The sequence below is a fragment of the Caloenas nicobarica genome, chromosome 2 (genome assembly GCF_036013445.1).
Source record: "Caloenas nicobarica isolate bCalNic1 chromosome 2, bCalNic1.hap1, whole genome shotgun sequence".
NCBI classification, from domain to species: Eukaryota; Metazoa; Chordata; class Aves; order Columbiformes; family Columbidae; genus Caloenas; species Caloenas nicobarica.
In genome coordinates, this window is record NC_088246.1 from 77,846,400 (window position 1) to 77,858,525 (window position 12,126).

The following is a 12,126-nucleotide window of genomic DNA, read 5'->3' on the forward strand; positions in this document are numbered from 1 at the left end:
TCCTTTTTTTTCTTTTTTTTTTTTTGTATACACAGCCAGTACCGAGCACACTGAAGGATAGGTGCATGTTGGACTGCCAAGGCTGGTAGTAAAACCTCATGAAGTCATTTCCTTCCTTCTGTCAGTGGGGGGAGACTCTCACGAGAGACAGGGACCTTTAAATGAGGTGTCTGTCGTGCCACACCTCCCATCCTCTCTTATTTCCTTTCTTTCAACCTATATGCACTACATTGGTGGAAAAGAAGACTGTGCTAATCTTCTGGTGGTGGTCTGCAGTGGGAGAAATAATACTGTTGTTAAGCTTCTGGACAGGAACTTGCATTGAAAAAAAATAAAATAAAATAAAAAGCAGGAAGTGCAAATACTTTTTTTTTTTAACCCCAAAGATGCATACCTAATTTGATTGAGGTGGGGGTGGGAGAGAGCATTTCATAAAGCTGATTGGGGAATCCTCGATGAAGGATTATAACACCCAACTGCCTCTGTGGCAGAATGCCACCAAAGCAGTCTGAAGTTTTATTTTTCTAAGTTGAAAACAAGTTTGTTTTCAGCTTGGAGGGGAATCCCCATGTTAATTTTAAACCTCTCCAGTTCTAACTATGAAGTTCATTCTGTAGCAGTGCTGCTAGAGCAATGTAAATAAACACACAGGGTGAAAGCAAAATGAGAATCAACTCCCTTGGCCAAAACAAGGTGTTAAATCTGCAAAGATGCCAGCTGTAGATAATGTATATAAAAATAAGTCTGAAACCAAATTTTAAATGTTCTAGGTAACCTGCAGCTGATGCAGCTTTTCAAAGCTAAAGGTGTTTAAAATAAAGTAGTTAAAAGGAGATGTGTCTTTATTTCAAAGCATTTACTCAAAAAATGCTTTCCCCCTTTTTACTCTGAGAAATTTTAACAGGTGTAATAAAAGTTTATGGCTCAGAGATGGATGTTCCTGTTTGTCCAGCAGCCTATTCCTCCAAGCTGAAGCTGCCTCCTTTGCTCTTCTGCTGTTTCAACTGGGAAGCTGGTGTCTGATTCCTTTTTTTTGTGGCAGACAGAAGGGCATCAGCAGCGTCGCCCAGGTCACAGGAGCAGCTCGGGAGCTTCTGGGAGGTGGTGAGACAGCTCTGAGACTGTAACCAAGAGACCCTGCTGCCACATGGCAAAGCAGCGATGACAACGATTTCCAGAGCTGGATGCAGTTGTTCTGCCTCCTTCCAGTCCAAAACATGGGGCCTCTGTATGGTGACAAGAAGTGGAGATTGTTGAGGGGTGAGTACGGTAAAAGAGGCCTGAAAGTCAGGAGCTGTTTGCTATATTGGACCCTAAGGGTATTATCTGAGTATCTCATCCAGCTGCCTGTCCTGATGAGCACAATTAAGCCCCATGAAATAAGCCATAATTGCAGGCTGACCATGCATTAAGCATTTTACAGTTGCATTCTTCTGCTCTGCAAGTGCTTACAGCCAGATGGATCCACTCCACACCTGTAGCATTTGCAACACCGGCAGGATGAAAGGCAATCTCCCATTTCAGGAATGCACTCTGAAGAAGTGAAGAAGTTTGTTCAGGTCAACCTGCCACCATCCCAGTTAACAATGAGGAAAATATGCATCCAGGCTTCACGGGTGCTGCTTTTCCCTATACTTTTTACATGCAGAAAACTGGTTTTTAATGCGCTTTTTACAACAGATCCTAGCTTCTGCCTAGATAGCAATGTTTGGCAACAAGCTGAGGAAAATATATGAGGCAGTCTTAGCAATAAATGGTGGTGTGCACTTGATAGCAGAGAGTTATATGCACACATGGAAGTCTCTAGAAGAGCACTGTTGTTGACACGTTTCATGCAGCTTGGCAGAGGTACCATGGGGCTGTGGATATCATGGTCTCATGGGCAGAAAGATCATGCAGTTGGTGGTTAGGTTTAGTGAGGGCAAGTTAGAAAGCTCTCGCAGGCACAAAGGCGCGCAGGGCAAATATGTGGTGGCGTGGAAAGGAGAAGCACCGAATGCCTGGAACAGAGGATCACAGAATCACAGAATGTTAGAGATTCAGGAACACCCAGATGAGGTTACACAGGAAGGCGTCCAGGCGGGTTTTGAATGTCTCCAGAGAAGGAGACTCCACAACCCCCCTGGGCAGCCTGTTCCAGTGTTCTGTCACCCTCATTGAGAAGAAGTTTCTTCTCAAATGTAAGTGGAACCTCTTGTGTTCCAGCTTGAACCCATTACCCCTTGTCTTACCATTGGTTGTCACTGAGAAGAGCCTGGCTTCATCCTCGTGACACTCACCCTTTACATATTTATAAACATTAATGAGGAACCTGGATGAAGCACAGCTGTGGGCAGCACAGGCAGGTGCCTCGCTGGACACAGCACCAACAAGCACTGACAGTGCCACTGGCTGCTGATTTTCATATGTGCAAATTCCCCATCCACGGGCACGATCTGAGGGGACTCTCTTAATAAACCCAGTATTTAAACTGTGCTAGAAAGGCAAAGGACTTTGGTTGGTTGTCATAATTGTATTTACCTGTACCCCTGTAAATAATTACTTGTGGATTACTAAAATTTAGTTGTTTGTAGGGGTTTTTTTCATTTTGATTTGTTGTACAATAGAAAATCTCTGCAGATTTACAGCAAAAAATGTGGCAATGTCCTTGATCACTTTGAGTGCTGTCACCTAGTGCAAACATACACCCCACTTGTTTCATACCTGCTCAGGCAGGGCTTTAAACAATCACTTGCTTCCCTCCAACTTGCCTGTTCACGAGCCAAGGAAATAAAAGGTCATCAGGAACCAGGGTTGCCGTTGAAATCCTGTTGATGTTAATACAAAGGTACAGGGAAAAGGTGTCCACTTTCAGATTGTCAGGAAGTTAGGCATTGCCAGGCATAAAGAACTTTTCTAGAACATTCATTAATAATGCATCCACTGTACATCAGGCATCTGGGAAGCTATCAAAGAAACAGCAGGCACTTCAGGATCCTGCCTGTTCAGTCAGTTGCCCAAGCATGGATAAGAAAGCCATTTCACAAAAATGATCTGTCCTTTATGCTGCCAGACCCGAGTGATGCCTATTGTCAATGCTCCTACCTCTGTAATTGTCCAGGGAGCTTTTTTCACGGGAGCTTCTAGTTGTATTCCTGAGTTCCAATTCTTTACACAGCTAATTCTTCTTATTAGTCTGATTAACTTTGGTGAGCCAGCTCACATAAAGGTAAATGTGTGTGCAGAAGGATTTGCAGGATCAGATCTTGAGTAGTCAGCATGTTATTCTGCTACCTAAAAGCACCATAATGATTTCTTAGCTGACTTTATGTGCTCATTCCAGGTTCCTTGATAAATCCTGAGCCTTTCTTGCTGTTTTTTTTTCTATCTGCCACCAAAAGCATATTGCCTTTGTTTTGGATGTCTTTTTAACTATCATTTTATCCCATTGAGCTCACACAAACAAGCAAGGTAAAAAGCAGCACTGTGATGTAAACTTGTGACACTTTAATGGATGCTCATCACCCACTCAGGTAGCATTATAATTGATTTTAAGATGCCACTCCTTTCAATTACAGACATAAATGCAGGTCAGATGCAATGCATTGGACACATTAAGTTAAGAACAATAAAGACTGTGTAAATCCACATTAAATTGTTTTGTTTTTTTTACAGAGTCCCAATCTGTCATTCTTCAACGCACAGCTTTTCTTTCCCATGACTCATCCCTAATACCCTTGCTTAAAGCAAACAGTTCCTAGGATTTTTCTCTCGTGTTTTTAATTTTTTTTTGTACAGTCTCAGCTGTGTTGGGTATTAATAAGCTTTCTTGTGAACCGTGAACACTATGTTCATATTAAACTTTTTAAAAGGCCAGGTTCTATCATTCCTATATGCTGCATGGAGAGCTGGTGGGGGAAAAAGCATCATTACTAAATCTGTTCTGAAGAGAATATCTCATAAAGTTTTGTCATACCTGTTTCTATCAGCAATGCATTACGAATTCTGAAACTATTTTATTTTACTGATTACATGCCCTCAGGACACTCTGTTTGTTGAGTTCGTCTTCCATTTCCACATACAAAATACATGTAAATACCCTAAGCTAATTCAGTGATATTCTCCATTTCTCCTTACAAAAGTCCATCCATTTTATACATATCTTTGTTTTCTGCATCAGTCCTGCACTGATTTATCTCCTGGGCTTTAAAACCAATCCTGCTATGACATTGTTGTGCAGCTTACCCAGACAGTTTTTCTGTGTTACTTAACATCTGTGTCTGATGTATGTTCGTTTGCAGGTCCAACTATATTAGTTTTAGTCACTAGCACAGTGACAGACTGAACCAACAGCCTGCTTGGTTGTGGCTATTCTGATTTTCTGCATCACTTGTTCCATTTAAACCATAGCATGTTACATGAAAAAGTCAGATTACTTTCCGTATTCAGAGGAAACTTCTTTCTTTTTCTTTTGGTGCAAGAATATAAACGTAGAGATTTTGCTCTGTTGACAGATCTCCTGTCTACATTTCTGCCGTCGGAAGCAATCCCTCAGCTCATCACAAACGCCTTAATTTTTGAAGGCTTTTAGACAGACAGAGATCGGGCGTGTTTGCACTCCAGCATTTATACTCCACCATAACCATGGCGCCAGTTAAATGCGTGCCCTGGTGGGGTACAGCCTTTAGCCCGCGTCTGCATAGGGCATCGTCCATCTTCTTTTGACCTCATTTCACCTGCTATCCCGCAACCTCTGTCCCTCTCAGTCCCTGGAACCGCAAACAGCCCCTCAAACATCAGCAGGCGGGAGCGAAGACGCGACGGAGCGGAGGGGGGACGGCGTTTACTCTCCCAGCTCCCCGGGCGTGTTATGAGGCGGGTGAGCCCTTTGCTCCTTCCAGCCCGCAGGGACGGGTCGGGGGGTCCCGGCTGCCGCGGCCGAGCCCGGGGCGAGCAGCGGCCGCTGGGTGGCAACAGCCGCCCGCCGGGGAGGCGCGGCCGGCGGAGAACGGCGCCGGCGGCACTCGCTCCGCACCGCCTGCCGCCAGCGGAGCCCCAGCCAGCGGGAGCATCGCTCCTTTCGGGGTCTGCATGTGCTCGGCTCCCGGCGGGGAGGCGGGAGGAGGAGCCGGCAGGGAGGTGGAAACTGCTGGCACTAGGTATGGTGCCGAGCGCCTTGCCGTGCGCACCTGAAATAACAGAGGCCAGAACGATTAAACACCGTGAACGTCTCTTCAGGTACCTGGAAAGGTGCTGTTCTGCACACGTTAGAGACGAATTCCCTGCTGCGGCCTCCAAACAAATCCCTGGATCACCCAGGGCACAAGCGAGCTCTGTTAGCGCAAGGAGGATCCTTCCCGTTTGAACGCCGGGACCTCCCCGTCTGAACGGAGCAAAAGCTGATCACCCTTCCCACACCAGTGCGTTTTCCTCAAGCAGGGGAGCTGCCAGCCTGTGAGCCACGCGTGATGGGTCAACGTGTCGAGGAAAAGTGACCCTGAAAATGGAGACTTGGAGGGCAGCATGCGTTCATTCCCTATGTCCCTTGTCAAAAAACCCTCAGGTTCACGGTTTTATGCATAGCATCCCTTTTAGGTTCTAGGTAGTTTATGCAAGAGATGATCATCCCAGTAACCTCCATATCGACACAAACTGGCAGAATTTATCAAACGTCTCTTTTCCTCTCTCACAGTAAGCAGAGAAAGGTGCCGAGTATCTCCTGCTGCCGTTTCACTTGGGCTGGGATGGCTCCCCATTTCAGCTGAGGCTGTCCCAGCATCACTCATCCCTGCCCTGATGTCACCTGTCGGGTTAGCAGGGCCGCTGAGCCACCACTATTTCCCACCGCTGTGGATTTAACTTACTTTGAAGGTTAAGCCTGCTTCTTTGGTCAAGCTCCAGATTAATCTAATCTCCAGTTCGGTTCCTCCCTGTTCAATCTAAAAAAAAAAGTTATCCCGGCCGAGCGCGGGGACAAATCTGAGTCCCATTTCCGCAAAAAGTCCTAAACCCTAACTCCCCGCCTGCCCCACGGGCACGCCTGAAAACCCACGGGGCAGCACAGGTGTGAGGGAGCCCGCACCGCCGGGACGCCACTCGCAGAGGCGGCCCACGGGGCCCGGTCTCCGGCCCCGCACGGGCTCCGCGGCCGCGCAGAGGCCACCCCGCATGAAGCTCCTGTCCGCCCACCTCGGGACGTTTTTTCTTTATAAAAAGGCCATTTTAAAAAATTACATCAAGAAAATTTTTTTGGACACAAACCCGCGCAGCTGCAGCCACCCCCCCCGCCCCGCCGCGCGGGCCGGCGCAGGCCCGGCGGGGCGGCCGAGGCGCGGAGCGGGGCGCGCTCCCCCGCGGAGCGCCGGCAGCCCGCAGCCACCCGCCGCGCCGCCTCCATGCCCGCCTGCCTGCGCGCCGCCGCCGCCGCCCGCTTCCTCGGCGCGGGCGGAGGGCGGGCGGCCGCCAGCACCACCCGCGGCCCCGAGTGCCGCCCCTCCGCGCCGCGCCGCTCCGCTCCGCGCCGCGCCGCTCCGCCCCGCCGCCGCCGCCCCGCCGCCGGCCCCAGGCCCGCGCCGCGATGGAGGGCGGGCCCGGGCTGCCCGGGGCTGCTCGCCTCCCCCCGCCGCCTTTTTTTTTTTAGCACCCCCCCCCTCCCCATTTCCCCCTTTGCTTGAATGAAGCGTGAGGCGGAGCTCTAGGAAACCACCGCGGCCGGCTGCGCCGCGCGGGGCCGAGGCTGGAGCCTCCCCCTCGGGCTCCGCTCCTCCCCGCCTCTCCCCGCCCCCGCCGCTCCGCTCCCCCCGCCACCGCCACCGCCAGCGCCGGGAGAGCTCCCCGCCCGCGCCCGCCGCCGCCGCTCGGAGCCGCCGCCGCCGCCCGGAGCCGCCGCCGCCGCCGCCACCGCCGGCAGCAGCAGCGCGGAGCGCCCGGAGGAGCCGCCCGGAGCCGGCGGGGTGCGCGGGGCTGCGCGGGCGGGCGGGCGGGCAGCGGCGCCGCGGCCGCGGTCCCCATCGGCACCGGTCACACCGCACACGCGTCCCGTCCGCGCCCCTGCTCGGCAGCGCCAGGGGCTCTTCCTCCTCTGATACAAAGCTGCTCGGGAAATGGCATTTCTCCCCGGAGCCACAGTCAAAAGCAATTTTCCTTCTGTATATTTTTTTAATTATTTTTTTACGCTCTTTCTTGTGAAAAAGAATTAATTTTTTAAATACCTAGAATTTTTTTTTTTTTTTTTTTTTTTTTTTGGTGTGTGCGTGCATGTGTGTGGCAGCACCGGGCTCCTGCGATCGGTGTCTGAATGAGACTACGTAAATGCATATGTCTGTACGTTGCACTGGAGGGCAAAACGGAACACTTCTGCGAGAGCTTGGATTCAAATGTGGTTCATCTGGTCTCCAGGATTTTCCGTCTCTTTGGGGTTGTTCGCCTTACCGGGCTGCGAGGCGGGATTTTCTGAGTGAGCTTTGACACATCTTTGGAGATGTCTGTTAAACAGGAGTCTGGGAAAAAACATTTGACATCGTAGAGAGATTTTTTTTTTGTCCCTTTCCCATCCCCTTGGTGACTTGAAGCATCAAAGCAGCCAGAACTTAACGTTTCTGAAGACTTGTGATGTTTGGGTTTTGTTGTTGCTATTTTTTTTTTAGAGGAAACTTGACAGAGGAACATATTTATAGTCCAAGTAAGTACTTTACAGAGGAAATTTAGTTTGTGTAACTTAACCAAAAAAAAAAAAAAGCAAACCCAGTGTTGAGGTTTCTAGCTTAAAGTGCGTTGGATTAACCTTCATCCAAGGCTTTTTAGCAAATCGTATTGAATTGCAATTTTTATGGTGTGTGTTCGTCCGCTCCTTCATGTCCGTGGTAGTTCAGCACCTAAGGGAAAATGCACCTGATTTTGAATCGGTATAATGTTTTTTAAGATATATTTCAACACCGAGGAGGAAATGGTCCTAAAGTAAATTTATAATAAGTAATAAATGTGCACCTGGAAGTAAAGTATTTACAGCATTTTAATCCCTATTTATACCGTGCATCTCAAACTGAGGAGGAAACACTGAGAAGACAAAAGTACCTCCGAGACCCTGAGAACTCCCCCACACCACCATGAATGAAACCGTGCCCGATACAGTAACTGGATTATAATTTTTTGTGTTATTAATTTTATTATTATTGGCTGCTTTACTTTTTTGGGTTCATCCTACTCCTCTTCTTCCTCTCTCCCTTCCTCTTGCTGCTTCCTCTTGGGAATAATGGCTCACCCGGGGAGAAGAGGCTACGATAACCGGGAGATAGTGCTGAAGTACATCCACTATAAACTCTCGCAGAGGGGATACGACTGGGCTGCCGGCGAGGACAGGGCACCCCTGCGTCCGAGTCTCTCTCCTGCTGCTGCTGCTGCTGCTGCTGCTGCTGGGACTTCTTCTGATCACACTGGGCTGGTGTCTCCGCACCCCGAGCCCCCCGGCTCGGCTGCTGCTAGCCACGCGCCCCCAGCCGAGGGGCTGCACCCCGTGCCCCAGGTCGTCCACCTCACCCTGCGCCAGGCAGGGGACGAGTTCTCCCGCCGCTACCAGAGGGACTTTGCCCAAATGTCTGGCCAGCTGCACCTGACGCCCTTCACGGCCAGGGGCCGCTTCGTGGCGGTGGTGGAGGAGCTCTTCCGAGATGGGGTTAACTGGGGCAGGATCGTGGCCTTCTTCGAGTTCGGTGGCGTGATGTGCGTGGAGAGCGTCAACCGGGAGATGTCTCCCCTAGTGGACAGCATCGCCGCCTGGATGACCGAGTACCTGAACCGGCACCTGCACAACTGGATCCAGGACAACGGAGGCTGGGTATGTCCCCCGATTGCTCGTTCCCTCTCCTGGCTCTGGCTCATGGCCAGTGGGGCTCTGGCGTTGGCAGTTCCCCAGGGGGGTTGCACTCGCGTTCTGGGGAGCAAAAGTTTTGCCTGGAGGGCATCTGCACTGGCATGTGTCAGAGCAACACGGGCCTTTCATCAGCTGTTGAGTTTCACCTCGTCGTGGGATTACAGTGGAGTGGTTTGGGATGGGGGGTGCAGGTACAGCTCAGGAGTGAGAAGGATGAGCAAGGCACCCTCTTCAGCAGCAATCTCTGCTCTCCTACCCTGGTCCACCCTCTCCTGCTGGCAGCACCAGCCCTGGCCAAGGCACGGTCCTGCAGCGGGGTGGGAAGGGGCAGCAGAGGCGCCCAGGTAGGCAGGTCACAGAAGGGACCGTGTGTGTGTCCGTGTGCACCTGTGCGTGTGTGCGCACGCGTGTATGTGCAGGCATCCCTGCCCTTTAGGGGTGACGTGCCAGGCGAGCACATGACAAACATGGGATCCCGGTGCTACGGGCGGGCAGGTGTCCGTCAGTACCAGTGTCTACAGCTGCGTTGGCAATGGGGTTTTACAGTATAGGATGTATCTAGTGTGAAAAATCTGTCTTTGTCTCAAGATGAAACAAAGGTGCCAGGAGCTGTGCCTGTGGGAGTGTTCTGGAAAATGAGTATTTGTTGTGATCCAATGGGTGTTTCTGGGGTAGCGATCATCTCTGGTCGGGGCTGGCTTCAGCGTCATCCAGACAGGGAAGATTTCCACTTGTGGAAAATGGACAGCTTTTACACTGGTGGTCAATCAAAAGCCTTTTACTTTTTGTCCCTCTCTCTTTCCAAAATAAATAACCGCATTTAAATTGAAAGGGTATCTCTTTCACCTTTTTCCTGTATTAATTGATATACTGTAACAAAATGTGTTCCCAGCTGCTCGCCCGCAAACCAAACCCTCGGTACGTGTAAAGCTTATCATGTTAATGCATTGGAGGAAGAAACGGTAAGAGTTACACTGAAGAAGAAACTTCACATGTGGGCTGAGAGCTGGCGTAAGTCACCTGGAAATGGAGGTCTGCTAGGTAGGAGACCGGCTATTTCGGGTCCAGTCCCCTGTGAAATGCAGTCAGAGAGCTGACTCAGTTACGCAGCACACCTTTAAGAGCCGTGTGTAAACGAATGTAAAGTACAATATATGTTTCTCAGTTAACATCTTTTGCAAGCCCCATGTTTGTGAAGCATTAACACATTAAGTTCTCAGCATTTGGTCTCTTGCTAAGTCAGTGTTAGGCTCAGTAATGTGCCACCCACATTGACCATCTCTGTTAAAAAATGAAGATGTTGCCTTCCTGCTGCTGAACCCACCTGGCTAAAGGGTATACGTGTCCAGTGGTCCAGAGGACATCTACACGCTGCCGTAAAAGAGGGAGTAAGGCTTTGGGGTCTGTTTCTCAGCAGTAATCTGCATTGTTCACCTCCCAGAGGATTGCTGCAGATCCCTGGCTGCAAGTCTTGTTGCAGACAGGATCGTTCTCCTGCTTTCCCCTGCTTCCCCCAGGAAGAAAAAAAATTCAAGATTTGTGGGGCCAGAAGGGGGAGCAAAAAATGTGTGTGTGTGCATGTGTCTGTGTATTTATGTATGTATATACATATGTATATACAAATATGCATACATATACAGACACACACGTATACACACAGACACACACACACAAAATGACTCCAGTGCTTAGTGGCTGGGACCACCCCTGGGAGAGGGAGACCTATCCCCTGTCTCATGGATCACTACAGAGCGTTTATCGGTGTGGTGTTGTTGTTTTTAATGAAACAAATAACTGTGGAAAAACAAAACAAAACAACATCTGCAAACAGTTGAGGCTTTTGGAGACCTTGGCTGGTTAGAAGACAAGCAGCTAAAGGGTTAGTTAGGGATTTTGCGATTGCACTTCTGGGCTGGGATGCCTAACTTGTGCGTAAGTCTCTCCTCAGGCTGGAAGCCCGTTTGCGGAGCTGGGGCCCTCGGTTCGCTCCAGAGCCAGTGAAGTCATTCTGTTGACTCCAGTGAGCTTTGGATCAAATCCGTAAGCGTGCTGGAGATGTATTGTCCTGCGGGTGTATTGTGTAAAGAGAAACATAAATAATGAATAAAACCTTGAGTGTGAAAAGATAGGTGTTACCAGGTGCGACTGGCCAGATGAGGCGAGTGCTGGAGCTGTTTCTCAATGGTTAGAAATACAAGAAACTCGGACTATAAACACTGACTACCTTTGAAAGGAAAAGATGCTTCTTATCGATAGCCGTTTAGTTGTTTATTGAGGTTTCCTATAAACAAAAGCTCCAGAGTTTGGATGCATGTGATGCCGTTTACTGCCGCATGTTATTTGTAATGTACACATGGAAGAAGATGTGCCAAATATTACTCAAAGGTACCTTTTGCCTATCTGTCTGGTAGATGGCTGGTACCTTTGAGCCATGGGGTTATTAAACACAGGCAAAACCTTCTAGCTGGTTACAAAGAGCAAAACGCTAACATGAAGTTACAAACACAGCTGTTCGGATCCTCTCTTCAGACAGAAGAAATCAAGGATGGCATGGGGTGGTAGATTTTTCTTCTTTTCTTTTTCTAGCTTTCAGGATCCATCAGAGTATGCTTTAATGTATGCGCTTGAACTTCAGCTTGGCAGTTGCACCATACCCAATGTACAAACCTTATTAAAGTGTCATAAATGGTTCTTCTAAGGTAGCTGGTCACCTTGTGGGTGGTGACTCTTTGTAGGACCTCAGCACAGCTGCGTGCAAGATCTCCCCATCACGCAGGCTACTGCAACAAGCAGGATTGCTGGCTGCTGTAGCCTTCTCCTCCTCTGTGTTGTGGCTCCACGGTATGTTGTGGAGTGATAAGTTTGTTAGAGGCTGTGTAGTAGTAGAGAAGAGAGCATTGGATTTAGTCGCGAGAGTATGTTACACAGCGAGTAAGTTGGACAGCACGTGCTTTGAGTCAGTTGTATGGGCCTAGGTCTTACACTCAGGTCTGAAGTGAGTTGACATGTCTTTTCCTATTTATCTCTTTGGTTTATATCAGTTCTATAATTGACAGTGTATTTTCAGGACATGAATTCTTTGTATTGCAAGTACAATGAAGGAAGGAAGGTTTGAAGGGGATATAGCTGGTGGAGTATCAATTTTAGGCACTGAACATTGCTGTTAATGGTGTCTGGGATTGTTAATACCCTTACAATACACAGTGTCAAGGGTTTGTTCGAAACTTGGAAAAAGCAACAGATGAGTCCTGCCTGCACGGAGGCTGTATTATTAGCTT

The 12,126-nt window shown here is 49.2% G+C and overlaps 1 protein-coding gene across 1 annotated transcript in view; it reads left to right on the forward strand.

The window, feature by feature from the left end:
* The first annotated feature begins 7,004 nt into the window (after positions 1-7,004).
* The window catches only part of BCL2 (BCL2 apoptosis regulator), a 95,947-nt gene continuing 90,825 nt past the window's right edge, over positions 7,005-12,126 (forward strand). Inside the window, exon 1 of the mRNA XM_065629945.1 lies at positions 7,005-8,812. Within this exon, the coding sequence (XP_065486017.1) occupies positions 8,231-8,812 (582 nt within the window). The 5' untranslated portion in view covers positions 7,005-8,230. The remainder of the gene's footprint in view (positions 8,813-12,126) is intronic.